The sequence below is a fragment of the Mytilus trossulus genome, chromosome 2 (assembly GCF_036588685.1).
Source record: "Mytilus trossulus isolate FHL-02 chromosome 2, PNRI_Mtr1.1.1.hap1, whole genome shotgun sequence".
NCBI classification, from domain to species: Eukaryota; Metazoa; Mollusca; class Bivalvia; order Mytilida; family Mytilidae; genus Mytilus; species Mytilus trossulus.
The window spans coordinates 20,610,102-20,627,869 of record NC_086374.1 but is presented as its reverse complement, the minus strand read 5'-3'; the positions used below and the strand labels follow the sequence as shown (position 1 = coordinate 20,627,869).

General features: G+C 33.0%; 1 protein-coding gene across 1 annotated transcript in view; it reads left to right on the top strand.

The window, feature by feature from the left end:
• The window catches only part of LOC134705647 (mucin-2-like), a 55,665-nt gene that overhangs the window by 26,188 nt on the left and 11,709 nt on the right, over positions 1-17,768 (top strand). Inside the window, exons 26-46 of the mRNA XM_063564367.1 lie at positions 467-605; positions 1,147-1,311; positions 1,873-2,135; positions 2,951-3,089; positions 3,631-3,795; positions 4,357-4,619; positions 5,435-5,573; positions 6,115-6,279; positions 6,841-7,103; positions 7,921-8,059; positions 8,601-8,765; positions 9,327-9,589; positions 10,405-10,543; positions 11,085-11,249; positions 11,811-12,073; positions 12,889-13,027; positions 13,569-13,733; positions 14,295-14,557; positions 15,373-15,511; positions 16,053-16,217; positions 16,779-17,041. Of these exons, the coding sequence (XP_063420437.1) occupies positions 467-605; positions 1,147-1,311; positions 1,873-2,135; positions 2,951-3,089; positions 3,631-3,795; positions 4,357-4,619; positions 5,435-5,573; positions 6,115-6,279; positions 6,841-7,103; positions 7,921-8,059; positions 8,601-8,765; positions 9,327-9,589; positions 10,405-10,543; positions 11,085-11,249; positions 11,811-12,073; positions 12,889-13,027; positions 13,569-13,733; positions 14,295-14,557; positions 15,373-15,511; positions 16,053-16,217; positions 16,779-17,041 (3,969 nt within the window). The remainder of the gene's footprint in view (positions 1-466; positions 606-1,146; positions 1,312-1,872; positions 2,136-2,950; positions 3,090-3,630; positions 3,796-4,356; positions 4,620-5,434; positions 5,574-6,114; positions 6,280-6,840; positions 7,104-7,920; positions 8,060-8,600; positions 8,766-9,326; positions 9,590-10,404; positions 10,544-11,084; positions 11,250-11,810; positions 12,074-12,888; positions 13,028-13,568; positions 13,734-14,294; positions 14,558-15,372; positions 15,512-16,052; positions 16,218-16,778; positions 17,042-17,768) is intronic.

The following is a 17,768-nucleotide window of genomic DNA, read 5'->3' as shown; positions in this document are numbered from 1 at the left end:
GTATCGTTTGTCCCTCTTTTACCTTCTAGGTGATGTTGTTTTCTTGGATTTTTTGTTCGTACGTTGTTTACAATTAGAAGTAAAACATGCATTAAAGGAATTTACGAAATTTGTTGTTAAAGAAGGATTATTGTAAAATTTTGGCTAGTAAAATCGACTAAAGGTAAAAATGACATAAGAACGATTTCATGTTTTTTTAAACATTTATTCTAGACGATGAAGTCAATCAATAATGCACAAGGTCAACAATTAGGAAAATTCATAAAACTTTCCAATCATCCCAGAAACAATTATATGTTTGAATAAAAAGTTGCATTTAGCCTTAAGTGATCTGTCAACAATCAACACTGTATATGTTATTTCAATCATTTATGGGGCATGTACCAATAAATGACACTAGACTATTCAATATAGTATTTCATAAACGGATCATTAATACATTTTATTTGGCTATGTATTTCAATAGGTAAAAGCAAATGGTGTAGCAGAAGTGGAATTTGAAAAACCTGTGTTGGCTGACGAAATAAAATTGGCTATCACACCAAACAAAAATCCTAATGAAACTCCGGTTGTTAAAAATGTTGTCGTGGAGGCTTGTATTAAAGGTAACTACTGTTGTTGTGCTTTTATTACAATAAAATCAACACAACTAAGTTTGATAAACTGCTCTGGTAAACCCGATAAAATTATAACCACTACATACAAATGCATTCAATCTTATAAATTCCATATTTCATTCATTCGTATGTATTAATGAAAGATATTGATATAATTAATCCTTCAATCTTTTATATTTTAACTATACCAATTTACATATTGTCTTAATTTGTGATTGTTTGTCAACATGGATTGACAATGTTCAGGTTTGAGCTGTTATGATGAAGGCTACTGAAATAAAAAGAACTCGGTTGTTTCAAATTGATCCAATGTGATTAAACTTATATTACTAATAATACAACTTCCGTGTCATTTGGAATTATGACAGTGCCGGAAAATACCAGATGTTTCCCTTTTACATATATAATATTTCAGCTTCATTAGTGTTGGACAAATCGACATCTGTATTAAGGATGAACTCAAATTTGTTTTTAGTTATATATGCATGTGTTAAAATATATGTACTAAGCCTGTGATTTTTTTCTTTAGCTGTGACCACAGGACAACCGGCCACAACACCTACATCGTCTACTGTGTTTACCTCTGTAACACCTTCTACAGCGTCAGCCCCAACTACTGGCACTCAAGCTGGAGCCCCAGGAACAAGTCCACCTTTGATTCCAACAACCACAGGACCCGCTTCTACAACTACAGGTATATTAGTAGTCAGAAAATCTGAAATCAATTATCAACAAAACAATTTCCAGACTTTATTTGTACAGGTATGAGTTTAAAAGTTCGCTCATATCTCTTCATTAATTATGTCCTGGTACAACTTTTTCGTTTCGTGAAACAGCGTTTGATATATTGAATGAAATTTGAAAAGTTGTTTCAGATGACAAGTATTTTGTTTCCCTCGCTCTTTAAGCCCTAAACATCGTCGTTTTATTTTGGTGTAAATTCTGGTAGCGCTTTCATAAGGAGTATATATTTCTCATTAACTTCAATGATCCACATCTCCTCAATTGGGCAAATATTCAGGGTCTCAACATTCCAATACCACTAGTGGTCTGTCAAACCTTTCGTTTGCTAACAGGTCAAACTTTTGAACGAAAAGCCCTTATGATATTGCAGGAAGCTAGATAAAGATTACAAGATGATCACTATCTTGCTGTTGACACGAAAGGAATATGTCAATATTAATAGTAACAAACAGTCATCCATCATATGAATTCCTCATATTCGGATTTATACTAATGCTATGTGTTTTTTTAGGGTTGGAAATTTGTCCGGATGATTCGACAAAGGGCCCAATAACTTTGGATAGTGTGACTTCACCAACGTCTCCAGATGGTGCTGAAGACGCTTTGAAACCTACAGGGTGGACACCGTCACCTGGTGACGATAATCCTGTTTTAGAGTTAAAACCAACTGACAGTTCTCCGATAATGAATATTGCTGTTGAAACAGAATTTGTTGACAGTGTTGTTTTCAAACTTTATAAAGACGGCGTTTTAGTTGCGGAGAAAACTGTAAAGGTATGAACATAAATAATTATCATATTATTGAAATATCAATGAAAAATGAAAAAGAAGACAACTCCAATTCATTATCTAAAAAGAGCACGAAAAGCAGTTCTGATATTCTAGTACAACCAATTAATGTTGACAAATTACGTTACATCATACTCTGGTGTCGTTGGTTAGACCATTAGTCTTCTTAGTGTAAGAACATATACATAAGTGATTGATTTTTGTGTATGGACTTTCTAAATAACTAGCACTGTATTTTCATCGTATTAATGGTTCAATATTTGATCAAATTGAACTGGAAAAAGTTATGGCGTTGTCAGTTTGTTTTAGATTTATGAGTTTGACTGTCCCTTTGGTATCGTTCGTCCCTCTTTTACCTTCTAGGTGATGTTGTTTTCTTGGATTTTTTGTTCGTACGTTGTTTACAATTAGAAGTAAAACATGCATTAAAAGAATTTACGAAATTTGTTGTTAAAGAAGGATTATTGTAAAATTTTGGCTAGTAAAATCGACTAAAGGTAAAAATGACATAAAAACGATTTCATGTTTTTTTAAACATTTATTCTAGACGATGAAGTCAATCAATAATGCACAAGGTCAACAATTAGGAAAATTCATAAAACTTTCCAATCATCCCAGAAACAATTATATGTTTGAATAAAAAGTTGCATTTAGCCTTAAGTGATCTGTCAACAATCAACACTGTATATGTTATTTCAATCATTTATGGGGCATGTACCAATAAATGACACTAGACTATTCAATATAGTATTTCATAAACGGATCATTAATACATTTTATTTGGCTATGTATTTCAATAGGTAAAAGCAAATGGTGTAGCAGAAGTGGAATTTGAAAAACCTGTGTTGGCTGACGAAATAAAATTGGCTATCACACCAAACAAAAATCCTAATGAAACTCCGGTTGTTAAAAATGTTGTCGTGGAGGCTTGTATTAAAGGTAACTACTGTTGTTGTGCTTTTATTACAATAAAATCAACACAACTAAGTTTGATAAACTGCTCTGGTAAACCCGATAAAATTATAACCACTACATACAAATGCATTCAATCTTATAAATTCCATATTTCATTCATTCGTATGTATTAATGAAAGATATTGATATAATTAATCCTTCAATCTTTTATATTTTAACTATACCAATTTACATATTGTCTTAATTTGTGATTGTTTGTCAACATGGATTGACAATGTTCAGGTTTGAGCTGTTATGATGAAGGCTACTGAAATAAAAAGAACTCGGTTGTTTCAAATTGATCCAATGTGATTAAACTTATATTACTAATAATACAACTTCCGTGTCATTTGGAATTATGACAGTGCCGGAAAATACCAGATGTTTCCCTTTTACATATATAATATTTCAGCTTCATTAGTGTTGGACAAATCGACATCTGTATTAAGGATGAACTCAAATTTGTTTTTAGTTATATATGCATGTGTTAAAATATATGTACTAAGCCTGTGATTTTTTTCTTTAGCTGTGACCACAGGACAACCGGCCACAACACCTACATCGTCTACTGTGTTTACCTCTGTAACACCTTCTACAGCGTCAGCCCCAACTACTGGCACTCAAGCTGGAGCCCCAGGAACAAGTCCACCTTTGATTCCAACAACCACAGGACCCGCTTCTACAACTACAGGTATATTAGTAGTCAGAAAATCTGAAATCAATTATCAACAAAACAATTTCCAGACTTTATTTGTACAGGTATGAGTTTAAAAGTTCGCTCATATCTCTTCATTAATTATGTCCTGGTACAACTTTTTCGTTTCGTGAAACAGCGTTTGATATATTGAATGAAATTTGAAAAGTTGTTTCAGATGACAAGTATTTTGTTTCCCTCGCTCTTTAAGCCCTAAACATCGTCGTTTTATTTTGGTGTAAATTCTGGTAGCGCTTTCATAAGGAGTATATATTTCTCATTAACTTCAATGATCCACATCTCCTCAATTGGGCAAATATTCAGGGTCTCAACATTCCAATACCACTAGTGGTCTGTCAAACCTTTCGTTTGCTAACAGGTCAAACTTTTGAACGAAAAGCCCTTATGATATTGCAGGAAGCTAGATAAAGATTACAAGATGATCACTATCTTGCTGTTGACACGAAAGGAATATGTCAATATTAATAGTAACAAACAGTCATCCATCATATGAATTCCTCATATTCGGATTTATACTAATGCTATGTGTTTTTTTAGGGTTGGAAATTTGTCCGGATGATTCGACAAAGGGCCCAATAACTTTGGATAGTGTGACTTCACCAACGTCTCCAGATGGTGCTGAAGACGCTTTGAAACCTACAGGGTGGACACCGTCACCTGGTGACGATAATCCTGTTTTAGAGTTAAAACCAACTGACAGTTCTCCGATAATGAATATTGCTGTTGAAACAGAATTTGTTGACAGTGTTGTTTTCAAACTTTATAAAGACGGCGTTTTAGTTGCGGAGAAAACTGTAAAGGTATGAACATAAATAATTATCATATTATTGTAATATCAATGAAAAATGAAAAAGAAGACAACTCCAATTCATTATCTAAAAAGAGCACGAAAAGCAGTTCTGATATTCTAGTACAACCAATTAATGTTGACAAATTACGTTACATCATACTCTGGTGTCGTTGGTTAGACCATTAGTCTTCTTAGTGTAAGAACATATACATAAGTGTTTGATTTTTGTGTATGGACTTTCTAAATAACTAGCACTGTATTTTCATCGTATTAATGGTTCAATATTTGATCAAATTGAACTGGAAAAAGTTATGGCGTTGTCAGTTTGTTTTAGATTTATGAGTTTGACTGTCCCTTTGGTATCGTTCGTCCCTCTTTTACCTTCTAGGTGATGTTGTTTTCTTGGATTTTTTGTTCCTACGTTGTTTACAATTAGAAGTAAAACATGCATTAAAAGAATTTACGAAATTTGTTGTTAAAGAAGGATTATTGTAAAATTTTGGCTAGTAAAATCGACTAAAGGTAAAAATGACATAAAAACGATTTCATGTTTTTTTAAACATTTATTCTAGACGATGAAGTCAATCAATAATGCACAAGGTCAACAATTAGGAAAATTCATAAAACTTTCCAATCATCCCAGAAACAATTATATGTTTGAATAAAAAGTTGCATTTAGCCTTAAGTGATCTGTCAACAATCAACACTGTATATGTTATTTCAATCATTTATGGGGCATGTACCAATAAATGACACTAGACTATTCAATATAGTATTTCATAAACGGATCATTAATACATTTTATTTGGCTATGTATTTCAATAGGTAAAAGCAAATGGTGTAGCAGAAGTGGAATTTGAAAAACCTGTGTTGGCTGACGAAATAAAATTGGCTATCACACCAAACAAAAATCCTAATGAAACTCCGGTTGTTAAAAATGTTGTCGTGGAGGCTTGTATTAAAGGTAACTACTGTTGTTGTGCTTTTATTACAATAAAATCAACACAACTAAGTTTGATAAACTGCTCTGGTAAACCCGATAAAATTATAACCACTACATACAAATGCATTCAATCTTATAAATTCCATATTTCATTCATTCGTATGTATTAATGAAAGATATTGATATAATTAATCCTTCAATCTTTTATATTTTAACTATACCAATTTACATATTGTCTTAATTTGTGATTGTTTGTCAACATGGATTGACAATGTTCAGGTTTGAGCTGTTATGATGAAGGCTACTGAAATAAAAAGAACTCGGTTGTTTCAAATTGATCCAATGTGATTAAACTTATATTACTAATAATACAACTTCCGTGTCATTTGGAATTATGACAGTGCCGGAAAATACCAGATGTTTCCCTTTTACATATATAATATTTCAGCTTCATTAGTGTTGGACAAATCGACATCTGTATTAAGGATGAACTCAAATTTGTTTTTAGTTATATATGCATGTGTTAAAATATATGTACTAAGCCTGTGATTTTTTTCTTTAGCTGTGACCACAGGACAACCGGCCACAACACCTACATCGTCTACTGTGTTTACCTCTGTAACACCTTCTACAGCGTCAGCCCCAACTACTGGCACTCAAGCTGGAGCCCCAGGAACAAGTCCACCTTTGATTCCAACAACCACAGGACCCGCTTCTACAACTACAGGTATATTAGTAGTCAGAAAATCTGAAATCAATTATCAACAAAACAATTTCCAGACTTTATTTGTACAGGTATGAGTTTAAAAGTTCGCTCATATCTCTTCATTAATTATGTCCTGGTACAACTTTTTCGTTTCGTGAAACAGCGTTTGATATATTGAATGAAATTTGAAAAGTTGTTTCAGATGACAAGTATTTTGTTTCCCTCGCTCTTTAAGCCCTAAACATCGTCGTTTTATTTTGGTGTAAATTCTGGTAGCGCTTTCATAAGGAGTATATATTTCTCATTAACTTCAATGATCCACATCTCCTCAATTGGGCAAATATTCAGGGTCTCAACATTCCAATACCACTAGTGGTCTGTCAAACCTTTCGTTTGCTAACAGGTCAAACTTTTGAACGAAAAGCCCTTATGATATTGCAGGAAGCTAGATAAAGATTACAAGATGATCACTATCTTGCTGTTGACACGAAAGGAATATGTCAATATTAATAGTAACAAACAGTCATCCATCATATGAATTCCTCATATTCGGATTTATACTAATGCTATGTGTTTTTTTAGGGTTGGAAATTTGTCCGGATGATTCGACAAAGGGCCCAATAACTTTGGATAGTGTGACTTCACCAACGTCTCCAGATGGTGCTGAAGACGCTTTGAAACCTACAGGGTGGACACCGTCACCTGGTGACGATAATCCTGTTTTAGAGTTAAAACCAAATGAAAGTTCTCCGATAATGAATATTGCTGTTGAAACAGAATTTGTTGACAGTGTTGTTTTCAAACTTTATAAAGACGGCGTTTTAGTTGCGGAGAAAACTGTAAAGGTATGAACATAAATAATTATCATATTATTGTAATATCAATGAAAAATGAAAAAGAAGACAACTCCAATTCATTATCTATAAAAAGAGCACGAAAAGCAGTTCTGATATTCTAGTACAACCAATTAATGTTGACAAATTACGTTACATCATACTCTGGTGTCGTTGGTTAGACCATTAGTCTTCTTAGTGTAAGAACATATACATAAGTGTTTGATTTTTGTGTATGGACTTTCTAAATAACTAGCACTGTATTTTCATCGTATTAATGGTTCAATATTTGATCAAATTGAACTGGAAAAAGTTATGGCGTTGTCAGTTTGTTTTAGATTTATGAGTTTGACTGTCCCTTTGGTATCGTTCGTCCCTCTTTTACCTTCTAGGTGATGTTGTTTTCTTGGATTTTTTGTTCGTACGTTGTTTACAATTAGAAGTAAAACATGCATTAAAAGAATTTACGAAATTTGTTGTTAAAGAAGGATTATTGTAAAATTTTGGCTAGTAAAATCGACTAAAGGTAAAAATGACATAAAAACGATTTCATGTTTTTTTAAACATTTATTCTAGACGATGAAGTCAATCAATAATGCACAAGGTCAACAATTAGGAAAATTCATAAAACTTTCCAATCATCCCAGAAACAATTATATGTTTGAATAAAAAGTTGCATTTAGCCTTAAGTGATCTGTCAACAATCAACACTGTATATGTTATTTCAATCATTTATGGGGCATGTACCAATAAATGACACTAGACTATTCAATATAGTATTTCATAAACGGATCATTAATACATTTTATTTGGCTATGTATTTCAATAGGTAAAAGCAAATGGTGTAGCAGAAGTGGAATTTGAAAAACCTGTGTTGGCTGACGAAATAAAATTGGCTATCACACCAAACAAAAATCCTAATGAAACTCCGGTTGTTAAAAATGTTGTCGTGGAGGCTTGTATTAAAGGTAACTACTGTTGTTGTGCTTTTATTACAATAAAATCAACACAACTAAGTTTGATAAACTGCTCTGGTAAACCCGATAAAATTATAACCACTAGATACAAATGCATTCAATCTTATAAATTCCATATTTCATTCATTCGTATGTATTAATGAAAGATATTGATATAATTAATCCTTCAATCTTTTATATTTTAACTATACCAATTTACATATTGTCTTAATTTGTGACTGTTTGTCAACATGGATTGACAATGTTCAGGTTTGAGCTGTTATGATGAAGGCTACTGAAATAAAAAGAACTCGGTTGTTTCAAATTGATCCAATGTGATTAAACTTATATTACTAATAATACAACTTCCGTGTCATTTGGAATTATGACAGTGCCGGAAAATACCAGATGTTTCCCTTTTACATATATAATATTTCAGCTTCATTAGTGTTGGACAAATCGACATCTGTATTAAGGATGAACTCAAATTTGTTTTTAGTTATATATGCATGTGTTAAAATATATGTACTAAGCCTGTGATTTTTTTCTTTAGCTGTGACCACAGGACAACCGGCCACAACACCTACATCGTCTACTGTGTTTACCTCTGTAACACCTTCTACAGCGTCAGCCCCAACTACTGGCACTCAAGCTGGAGCCCCAGGAACAAGTCCACCTTTGATTCCAACAACCACAGGACCCGCTTCTACAACTACAGGTATATTAGTAGTCAGAAAATCTGAAATCAATTATCAACAAAACAATTTCCTGACTTTATTTGTACAGGTATGAGTTTAAAAGTTCGCTCATATCTCTTCATTAATTATGTCCTGGTACAACTTTTTCGTTTCGTGAAACAGCGTTTGATATATTGAATGAAATTTGAAAAGTTGTTTCAGATGACAAGTATTTTGTTTCCCTCGCTCTTTAAGCCCTAAACATCGTCGTTTTATTTTGGTGTAAATTCTGGTAGCGCTTTCATAAGGAGTATATATTTCTCATTAACTTCAATGATCCACATCTCCTCAATTGGGCAAATATTCAGGGTCTCAACATTCCAATACCACTAGTGGTCTGTCAAACCTTTCGTTTGCTAACAGGTCAAACTTTTGAACGAAAAGCCCTTATGATATTGCAGGAAGCTAGATAAAGATTACAAGATGATCACTATCTTGCTGTTGACACGAAAGGAATATGTCAATATTAATAGTAACAAACAGTCATCCATCATATGAATTCCTCATATTCGGATTTATACTAATGCTATGTGTTTTTTTAGGGTTGGAAATTTGTCCGGATGATTCGACAAAGGGCCCAATAACTTTGGATAGTGTGACTTCACCAACGTCTCCAGATGGTGCTGAAGACGCTTTGAAACCTACAGGGTGGACACCGTCACCTGGTGACGATAATCCTGTTTTAGAGTTAAAACCAACTGACAGTTCTCCGATAATGAATATTGCTGTTGAAACAGAATTTGTTGACAGTGTTGTTTTCAAACTTTATAAAGACGGCGTTTTAGTTGCGGAGAAAACTGTAAAGGTATGAACATAAATAATTATCATATTATTGTAATATCAATGAAAAATGAAAAAGAAGACAACTCCAATTCATTATCTAAAAAGAGCACGAAAAGCAGTTCTGATATTCTAGTACAACCAATTAATGTTGACAAATTACGTTACATCATACTCTGGTGTCGTTGGTTAGACCATTAGTCTTCTTAGTGTAAGAACATATACATAAGTGTTTGATTTTTGTGTATGGACTTTCTAAATAACTAGCACTGTATTTTCATCGTATTAATGGTTCAATATTTGATCAAATTGAACTGGAAAAAGTTATGGCGTTGTCAGTTTGTTTTAGATTTATGAGTTTGACTGTCCCTTTGGTATCGTTCGTCCCTCTTTTACCTTCTAGGTGATGTTGTTTTCTTGGATTTTTTGTTCGTACGTTGTTTACAATTAGAAGTAAAACATGCATTAAAAGAATTTACGAAATTTGTTGTTAAAGAAGGATTATTGTAAAATTTTGGCTAATAAAATCGACTAAAGGTAAAAATGACATAAAAACGATTTCATGTTTTTTTAAACATTTATTCTAGACGATGAAGTCAATCAATAATGCACAAGGTCAACAATTAGGAAAATTCATAAAACTTTCCAATCATCCCAGAAACAATTATATGTTTGAATAAAAAGTTGCATTTAGCCTTAAGTGATCTGTCAACAATCAACACTGTATATGTTATTTCAATCATTTATGGGGCATGTACCAATAAATGACACTAGACTATTCAATATAGTATTTCATAAACGGATCATTAATACATTTTATTTGGCTATGTATTTCAATAGGTAAAAGCAAATGGTGTAGCAGAAGTGGAATTTGAAAAACCTGTGTTGGCTGACGAAATAAAATTGGCTATCACACCAAACAAAAATCCTAATGAAACTCCGGTTGTTAAAAATGTTGTCGTGGAGGCTTGTATTAAAGGTAACTACTGTTGTTGTGCTTTTATTACAATAAAATCAACACAACTAAGTTTGATAAACTGCTCTGGTAAACCCGATAAAATTATAACCACTACATACAAATGCATTCAATCTTATAAATTCCATATTTCATTCATTCGTATGTATTAATGAAAGATATTGATATAATTAATCCTTCAATCTTTTATATTTTAACTATACCAATTTACATATTGTCTTAATTTGTGATTGTTTGTCAACATGGATTGACAATGTTCAGGTTTGAGCTGTTATGATGAAGGCTACTGAAATAAAAAGAACTCGGTTGTTTCAAATTGATCCAATGTGATTAAACTTATATTACTAATAATACAACTTCCGTGTCATTTGGAATTATGACAGTGCCGGAAAATACCAGATGTTTCCCTTTTACATATATAATATTTCAGCTTCATTAGTGTTGGACAAATCGACATCTGTATTAAGGATGAACTCAAATTTGTTTTTAGTTATATATGCATGTGTTAAAATATATGTACTAAGCCTGTGATTTTTTTCTTTAGCTGTGACCACAGGACAACCGGCCACAACACCTACATCGTCTACTGTGTTTACCTCTGTAACACCTTCTACAGCGTCAGCCCCAACTACTGGCACTCAAGCTGGAGCCCCAGGAACAAGTCCACCTTTGATTCCAACAACCACAGGACCCGCTTTTACAACTACAGGTATATTAGTAGTCAGAAAATCTGAAATCAATTATCAACAAAACAATTTCCAGACTTTATTTGTACAGGTATGAGTTTAAAAGTTCGCTCATATCTCTTCATTAATTATGTCCTGGTACAACTTTTTCGTTTCGTGAAACAGCGTTTGATATATTGAATGAAATTTGAAAAGTTGTTTCAGATGACAAGTATTTTGTTTCCCTCGCTCTTTAAGCCCTAAACATCGTCGTTTTATTTTGGTGTAAATTCTGGTAGCGCTTTCATAAGGAGTATATATTTCTCATTAACTTCAATGATCCACATCTCCTCAATTGGGCAAATATTCAGGGTCTCAACATTCCAATACCACTAGTGGTCTGTCAAACCTTTCGTTTGCTAACAGGTCAAACTTTTGAACGAAAAGCCCTTATGATATTGCAGGAAGCTAGATAAAGATTACAAGATGATCACTATCTTGCTGTTGACACGAAAGGAATATGTCAATATTAATAGTAACAAACAGTCATCCATCATATGAATTCCTCATATTCGGATTTATACTAATGCTATGTGTTTTTTTAGGGTTGGAAATTTGTCCGGATGATTCGACAAAGGGCCCAATAACTTTGGATAGTGTGACTTCACCAACGTCTCCAGATGGTGCTGAAGACGCTTTGAAACCTACAGGGTGGACACCGTCACCTGGTGACGATAATCCTGTTTTAGAGTTAAAACCAAATGACAGTTCTCCGATAATGAATATTGCTGTTGAAACAGAATTTGTTGACAGTGTTGTTTTCAAACTTTATAAAGACGGCGTTTTAGTTGCGGAGAAAACTGTAAAGGTATGAACATAAATAATTATCATATTATTGTAATATCAATGAAAAATGAAAAAGAAGACAACTCCAATTCATTATCTAAAAAGAGCACGAAAAGCAGTTCTGATATTCTAGGACAACCAATTAATGTTGACAAATTACGTTACATCATACTCTGGTGTCGTTGGTTAGACCATTAGTCTTCTTAGTGTAAGAACATATACATAAGTGTTTGATTTTTGTGTATGGACTTTCTAAATAACTAGCACTGTATTTTCATCGTATTAATGGTTCAATATTTGATCAAATTGAACTGGAAAAAGTTATGGCGTTGTCAGTTTGTTTTAGATTTATGAGTTTGACTGTCCCTTTGGTATCGTTCGTCCCTCTTTTACCTTCTAGGTGATGTTGTTTTCTTGGATTTTTTGTTCCTACGTTGTTTACAATTAGAAGTAAAACATGCATTAAAAGAATTTACGAAATTTGTTGTTAAAGAAGGATTATTGTAAAATTTTGGCTAGTAAAATCGACTAAAGGTAAAAATGACATAAAAACGATTTCATGTTTTTTTAAACATTTATTCTAGACGATGAAGTCAATCAATAATGCACAAGGTCAACAATTAGGAAAATTCATAAAACTTTCCAATCATCCCAGAAACAATTATATGTTTGAATAAAAAGTTGCATTTAGCCTTAAGTGATCTGTCAACAATCAACACTGTATATGTTATTTCAATCATTTATGGGGCATGTACCAATAAATGACACTAGACTATTCAATATAGTATTTCATAAACGGATCATTAATACATTTTATTTGGCTATGTATTTCAATAGGTAAAAGCAAATGGTGTAGCAGAAGTGGAATTTGAAAAACCTGTGTTGGCTGACGAAATAAAATTGGCTATCACACCAAACAAAAATCCTAATGAAACTCCGGTTGTTAAAAATGTTGTCGTGGAGGCTTGTATTAAAGGTAACTACTGTTGTTGTGCTTTTATTACAATAAAATCAACACAACTAAGTTTGATAAACTGCTCTGGTAAACCCGATAAAATTATAACCACTAGATACAAATGCATTCAATCTTATAAATTCCATATTTCATTCATTCGTATGTATTAATGAAAGATATTGATATAATTAATCCTTCAATCTTTTATATTTTAACTATACCAATTTACATATTGTCTTAATTTGTGATTGTTTGTCAACATGGATTGACAATGTTCAGGTTTGAGCTGTTATGATGAAGGCTACTGAAATAAAAAGAACTCGGTTGTTTCAAATTGATCCAATGTGATTAAACTTATATTACTAATAATACAACTTCCGTGTCATTTGGAATTATGACAGTGCCGGAAAATACCAGATGTTTCCCTTTTACATATATAATATTTCAGCTTCATTAGTGTTGGACAAATCGACATCTGTATTAAGGATGAACTCAAATTTGTTTTTAGTTATATATGCATGTGTTAAAATATATGTACTAAGCCTGTGATTTTTTTCTTTAGCTGTGACCACAGGACAACCGGCCACAACACCTACATCGTCTACTGTGTTTACCTCTGTAACACCTTCTACAGCGTCAGCCCCAACTACTGGCTCTCAAGCTGGAGCCCCAGGAACAAGTCCACCTTTGATTCCAACAACCACAGGACCCGCTTCTACAACTACAGGTATATTAGTAGTCAGAAAATCTGAAATCAATTATCAACAAAACAATTTCCAGACTTTATTTGTACAGGTATGAGTTTAAAAGTTCGCTCATATCTCTTCATTAATTATGTCCTGGTACAACTTTTTCGTTTCGTGAAACAGCGTTTGATATATTGAATGAAATTTGAAAAGTTGTTTCAGATGACAAGTATTTTGTTTCCCTCGCTCTTTAAGCCCTAAACATCGTCGTTTTATTTTGGTGTAAATTCTGGTAGCGCTTTCATAAGGAGTATATATTTCTCATTAACTTCAATGATCCACATCTCCTCAATTGGGCAAATATTCAGGGTCTCAACATTCCAATACCACTAGTGGTCTGTCAAACCTTTCGTTTGCTAACAGGTCAAACTTTTGAACGAAAAGCCCTTATGATAGTGCAGGAAGCTAGATAAAGATTACAAGATGATCACTATCTTGCTGTTGACACGAAAGGAATATGTCAATATTAATAGTAACAAACAGTCATCCATCATATGAATTCCTCATATTCGGATTTATACTAATGCTATGTGTTTTTTTAGGGTTGGAAATTTGTCCGGATGATTCGACAAAGGGCCCAATAACTTTGGATAGTGTGACTTCACCAACGTCTCCAGATGGTGCTGAAGACGCTTTGAAACCTACAGGGTGGACACCGTCACCTGGTGACGATAATCCTGTTTTAGAGTTAAAACCAAATGACAGTTCTCCGATAATGAATATTGCTGTTGAAACAGAATTTGTTGACAGTGTTGTTTTCAAACTTTATAAAGACGGCGTTTTAGTTGCGGAGAAAACTGTAAAGGTATGAACATAAATAATTATCATATTATTGTAATATCAATGAAAAATGAAAAAGAAGACAACTCCAATTCATTATCTAAAAAGAGCACGAAAAGCAGTTCTGATATTCTAGGACAACCAATTAATGTTGACAAATTACGTTACATCATACTCTGGTGTCGTTGGTTAGACCATTAGTCTTCTTAGTGTAAGAACATATACATAAGTGTTTGATTTTTGTGTATGGACTTTCTAAATAACTAGCACTGTATTTTCATCGTATTAATGGTTCAATATTTGATCAAATTGAACTGGAAAAAGTTATGGCGTTGTCAGTTTGTTTTAGATTTATGAGTTTGACTGTCCCTTTGGTATCGTTCGTCCCTCTTTTACCTTCTAGGTGATGTTGTTTTCTTGGATTTTTTGTTCCTACGTTGTTTACAATTAGAAGTAAAACATGCATTAAAAGAATTTACGAAATTTGTTGTTAAAGAAGGATTATTGTAAAATTTTGGCTAGTAAAATCGACTAAAGGTAAAAATGACATAAAAACGATTTCATGTTTTTTTAAACATTTATTCTAGACGATGAAGTCAATCAATAATGCACAAGGTCAACAATTAGGAAAATTCATAAAACTTTCCAATCATCCCAGAAACAATTATATGTTTGAATAAAAAGTTGCATTTAGCCTTAAGTGATCTGTCAACAATCAACACTGTATATGTTATTTCAATCATTTATGGGGCATGTACCAATAAATGACACTAGACTATTCAATATAGTATTTCATAAACGGATCATTAATACATTTTATTTGGCTATGTATTTCAATAGGTAAAAGCAAATGGTGTAGCAGAAGTGGAATTTGAAAAACCTGTGTTGGCTGACGAAATAAAATTGGCTATCACACCAAACAAAAATCCTAATGAAACTCCGGTTGTTAAAAATGTTGTCGTGGAGGCTTGTATTAAAGGTAACTACTGTTGTTGTGCTTTTATTACAATAAAATCAACACAACTAAGTTTGATAAACTGCTCTGGTAAACCCGATAAAATTATAACCACTAGATACAAATGCATTCAATCTTATAAATTCCATATTTCATTCATTCGTATGTATTAATGAAAGATATTGATATAATTAATCCTTCAATCTTTTATATTTTAACTATACCAATTTACATATTGTCTTAATTTGTGATTGTTTGTCAACATGGATTGACAATGTTCAGGTTTGAGCTGTTATGATGAAGGCTACTGAAATAAAAAGAACTCGGTTGTTTCAAATTGATCCAATGTGATTAAACTTATATTACTAATAATACAACTTCCGTGTCATTTGGAATTATGACAGTGCCGGAAAATACCAGATGTTTCCCTTTTACATATATAATATTTCAGCTTCATTAGTGTTGGACAAATCGACATCTGTATTAAGGATGAACTCAAATTTGTTTTTAGTTATATATGCATGTGTTAAAATATATGTACTAAGCCTGTGATTTTTTTCTTTAGCTGTGACCACAGGACAACCGGCCACAACACCTACATCGTCTACTGTGTTTACCTCTGTAACACCTTCTACAGCGTCAGCCCCAACTACTGGCTCTCAAGCTGGAGCCCCAGGAACAAGTCCACCTTTGATTCCAACAACCACAGGACCCGCTTCTACAACTACAGGTATATTAGTAGTCAGAAAATCTGAAATCAATTATCAACAAAACAATTTCCAGACTTTATTTGTACAGGTATGAGTTTAAAAGTTCGCTCATATCTCTTCATTAATTATGTCCTGGTACAACTTTTTCGTTTCGTGAAACAGCGTTTGATATATTGAATGAAATTTGAAAAGTTGTTTCAGATGACAAGTATTTTGTTTCCCTCGCTCTTTAAGCCCTAAACATCGTCGTTTTATTTTGGTGTAAATTCTGGTAGCGCTTTCATAAGGAGTATATATTTCTCATTAACTTCAATGATCCACATCTCCTCAATTGGGCAAATATTCAGGGTCTCAACATTCCAATACCACTAGTGGTCTGTCAAACCTTTCGTTTGCTAACAGGTCAAACTTTTGAACGAAAAGCCCTTATGATAGTGCAGGAAGCTAGATAAAGATTACAAGATGATCACTATCTTGCTGTTGACACGAAAGGAATATGTCAATATTAATAGTAACAAACAGTCATCCATCATATGAATTCCTCATATTCGGATTTATACTAATGCTATGTGTTTTTTTAGGGTTGGAAATTTGTCCGGATGATTCGACAAAGGGCCCAATAACTTTGGATAGTGTGACTTCACCAACGTCTCCAGATGGTGCTGAAGACGCTTTGAAACCTACAGGGTGGACACCGTCACCTGGTGACGATAATCCTGTTTTAGAGTTAAAACCAAATGACAGTTCTCCGATAATGAATATTGCTGTTGAAACAGAATTTGTTGACAGTGTTGTTTTCAAACTTTATAAAGACGGCGTTTTAGTTGCGGAGAAAACTGTAAAGGTATGAACATAAATAATTATCATATTATTGTAATATCAATGAAAAATGAAAAAGAAGACAACTCCAATTCATTATCTAAAAAGAGCACGAAAAGCAGTTCTGATATTCTAGTACAACCAATTAATGTTGACAAATTACGTTACATCATACTCTGGTGTCGTTGGTTAGACCATTAGTCTTCTTAGTGTAAGAACATATACATAAGTGTTTGATTTTTGTGTATGGACTTTCTAAATAACTAGCACTGTATTTTCATCGTATTAATGGTTCAATATTTGATCAAATTGAACTGGAAAAAGTTATGGCGTTGTCAGTTTGTTTTAGATTTATGAGTTTGACTGTCCCTTTGGTATCGTTCGTCCCTCTTTTACCTTCTAGGTGATGTTGTTTTCTTGGATTTTTTGTTCGTACGTTGTTTACAATTAGAAGTAAAACATGCATTAAAAGAATTTACGAAATTTGTTGTTAAAGAAGGATTATTGTAAAATTTTGGCTAGTAAAATCGACTAAAGGTAAAAATGACATAAAAACGATTTCATGTTTTTTTAAACATTTATTCTAGACGATGAAGTCAATCAATAATGCACAAGGTCAACAATTAGGAAAATTCATAAAACTTTCCAATCATCCCAGAAACAATTATATGTTTGAATAAAAAGTTGCATTTAGCCTTAAGTGATCTGTCAACAATCAACACTGTATATGTTATTTCAATCATTTATGGGGC